The 3,412-nt window shown below is 51.5% G+C and overlaps 1 protein-coding gene across 1 annotated transcript; it reads left to right on the plus strand.

Moving 5' to 3' along the window:
• The first annotated feature begins 219 nt into the window (after positions 1 to 219).
• On the plus strand, positions 220 to 3,193 carry LOC119395132 (uncharacterized). Its single transcript, XM_037662418.1, has 2 exons — positions 220 to 1,061; positions 3,118 to 3,193. The coding sequence occupies exons 1-2, from the start codon at positions 220 to 222 to the stop codon at positions 3,191 to 3,193; spliced, it is 918 nt and encodes a 305-aa protein (XP_037518346.1).
• The last annotated feature ends 219 nt before the right edge of the window (positions 3,194 to 3,412 follow it).

Here is a 3,412-nt window from a genome sequence, read left to right on the forward strand (position 1 = left end):
GGATAACGAGCGGATCCAACGACGTGGACAACGAGCGACGGCGACGATGAGTTTCTACTAAAAAACGCAGCCGGAGCAACCTGATCTTCATTGGAACCGCACCCAGGGAAGTAACGAGCGGAGCCGGCTACCTTACGAGCAAGTAAGCCGTGATCCTAAGCAGACATGGACCGCCTGAAAGCGAAACGTGCTGCTAGGCGAACCCAGTCAACGAAAGTAATGAATGAGGCGACGACGTTGTTGGAGAGTGACTGCAACGACCGAACGGCGTTAAGCAAGGTTATCGACAAGCTCGTCGCAAGCCGTGACGAGCTTCGGAAGATCAATGCCGACATCGAGGAAGTGATTCCGGTAGAGGAACTTGAGAAGGAGTACGAGTCTGCGGCGAATTATGACGACCAGGCACTCCGGCTTGAAGATCTCAGCCTCGGTAACACGCGACAGACTTCTCCTTCGACGACGCTCAACACGCCGTCTGCCCCAACGACAGCTGCATCCCAGAGCTTCGGACCTCGTCTTCCAACGCCAACTATCAAGCTGTTTCATGGAGACTTGTGTCAATGGACGTCGTTTTGGGAGAGATTCAACGGAGTTGTCCACACGAATCCAACTCTGAGCACGACGGATAAATTTCATTACCTGCACAACTATTTGGTAGGTGAAGCAGCAGCTGCAATTGCCGGACTACCAACTACGGAAGCGTGCTATGAAAGTGCTATCCAGCTGCTGAAGCAGAGGTTCGGGGACAAGAGCAGGATCGTACAGCAGCACTTCAGAGCGCTTCGTGAACTGCAGCCCGTGACCTCTCCATCGGATACCAGGGAGTTGCGAAGGCTTTATGACACAGTCCAGCTGAATGTCCGCTGCCTCAACGTCCTAGACGTCCCAACTAGCAGTTTTTCGGCGATGCTTTACAACGTTATGCTTCACTCTTTGCCACAAGAACTCATCGTGGCGTTCCACCGCCATAGACGTCTCCAGGATGAAGCACAAGGCACGGGACGCGCTGCTTCAGGAGAGGCAACCCCAACGTGTTGCCAAAACCTTGAGCAGCTCTTGCGGTATACACAGATAGAGCTCGAAACGAGAGAGCAATGTGCTCCATCGACGTCCTCTATCAAAGGCAGCGGGAACAACAGAAAGCATGTGCCGTCGTCATCGGTCCTACATGCATCCGAAGAATCAAAGCAGGTACGGAACGAATGTTTCTTTTGCAAGACTAAGAGGCATGAAACCGAGGCGTGCAGCGCTACCTTGACCATCTCAGAGAAAAAAAAAACCGGCTGGCTAAATTTATGCGGTGCTGTCGATGTACTATGAAGGGCCACCGGGCAAACGAGTGCCGGCGGAGGTTGGTGTGCGTGACATGCAAAGGCAGGCATGCTACAACGATGTGCGACCCAGCTTATCGTACGACAAGAGGCGAGAAGTCACCCAACGTTGTCTCTGAGGCTACTAAGCCGATAAAAGAAGAGTCTCCGCGGTCGACTGCCGTTACAAGCTGTGAACTTGACGAAGCCGTCAACTTACAGACTTTCCGTTCTTGGATTGTCGGTTTCAACGAGATGTCTTATGTCAGAGGCATCATCGACGGAGGCAGTCAACGTACGTTCATTAAGGAAGACCTGGTGACACGGTTGGGACTAAAAATCATTAGAGAGACTTGCCTTGCGGTGAACACGTTTGCATCAGACGCTTCTTCTCATGTGAGAAAGTGCAATGTCGTCGAGGTTCGCCTACGTAGCCAGTTTGATTACAACGAGCACGTCATCGAAGTCATCGCCATGCCAGTAATTTGCCACGACATCCCTGCCACGGCTATGGAATGCTCCTTCGCAGACAAATTGCGAGAGCAAAATTATCGGCTGGCAGACGAGCAAACTGTGCCTAGAGAGTGTGGCGAAAAAGGCATTAGCCTGCTCATAGGATCTGATCAACTGTGGAAGATCGTGAGCGGTGACATCATACGCAGCACGGAAGTACAAGGATTGGTAGCGGTCAAGACCACTCTCGGATGGACGCTCCAAGGTCCTGTCACAAAAACAAGCTTCATAAGCGGAACATCCGAGGTGATGATCTGCGTCCTGCGAGTGCAAGCTGAAGAAACTAAAGGATTGGAGCAAAACATACTGGAGTCATTTTGGACGTTAGATGCCATGGGAATTGCACCAACGGAAGCAACTCACGGGTGCTCAGACACCTTGTCTGTTTTCGAGAGTAAGATGACAAAGATCGGAAAAAGGTACCAAGTAGCCGTGCCACGTAAACACCCGGATATCGAGATGCTACAAGTCAACTACAGCGCCGCACTTACCCGACTACGAAATCTTATTAAACGTATCTCGAAGCCAGAAGGATTGCTGGAGAGATACGATACAGCGATACGTCAGTACATTGTTTCCGGCCATGCTGAAGTTGTACTTGACAACGAATCAATGGATGGCCCTGCGTACTACATGCCACACAGGGAGGTCATTCGAGAGGAATCACTCACCACCAAGCTCCTTCGGATCACAGCATGGGTGCAGCGTTTTGTGTCCAAGACTAAGGAAGATGGAGCCATATCTGCTGAAGAAATCTTGGCAGCCGAGAGATATTGGATCCGCCAAGTTCAAACTGAAGCGTTTCCCGACGAGCGGAGGTGGCTAGAAGAAAAACAAGGTTCACCCAGTAGCTCATGGCTAGCACAACTACACCCATTTATCGACGAAAGCGGTCTTCTACGCGTCGGCAGAAGGCTAGAAAATCTCAGAGACAGCTGGGACGTGAAGCATCCATTCCTGCTTCCAAGTCGACACCGTTTCACCGAGCTGGTATTTGCCGATGCCCATCGGCAAGTCATGCACGGAGGTGTAACGGCGACAGCACACAACGTACGCGAACGCTTCTGGATCCCGAGAGCGCGACAAGCGGCAAACAATGCAATCAACCGATGCATGATATGCGTGCGTCTTCGCACGAGACCCACCATGCCGCCGTACACGCCGCTTCCAGCTTGCCGCGTCGAAAAGACGAAACCTTTCGACACTACAGGAATTGATTTCGCCGGACCATTGTATGCGAAGTCATCCGAGAGCTCCGATTCCAAGATGTACATCGTTCTTTTCACGTGTGCAGTGACAAGAGCCTTGCACTTGGAACTGGTCTCGGATATGTCGTCAACTGCTTTCATGTTGGCATTCCGGCGTTTTAGTGCAAGAAGGGGACTGCCAAGTACCATTTACTCCGACAATGCCCTTACCTTCAAGAGGACGTCTCGGGAGCTACAAAAAATGTGAAAAGTTATTCGAAAAGACGACTTCCAGGCTTATATTGCAAACCAAAGGATACAGTGGAAGTTCATAGTCGAAGCGGCCCCATGGTGGGGAGGCTGGTGGGAAAGATTGGTTGGGACTGTGAAGACGGCACTACG

Source organism: Rhipicephalus sanguineus, chromosome 5 (genome assembly GCF_013339695.2).
Source record: "Rhipicephalus sanguineus isolate Rsan-2018 chromosome 5, BIME_Rsan_1.4, whole genome shotgun sequence".
NCBI lineage: Eukaryota > Metazoa > Arthropoda > Arachnida > Ixodida > Ixodidae > Rhipicephalus > Rhipicephalus sanguineus.

Coding starts and splice junctions, on each gene's coding strand:
- LOC119395132 (XM_037662418.1), top strand. CDS start 220: ATGAATGAGGCGACGACGTTGTTGGAGAGTGACTGCAACGACCGAACG. Junction 1,062..3,117: donor AACCTTGAGCAGCTCTTGCG/GTATACACAGAT, acceptor TCACGTGTGCAG/TGACAAGAGCCTTGCACTTG.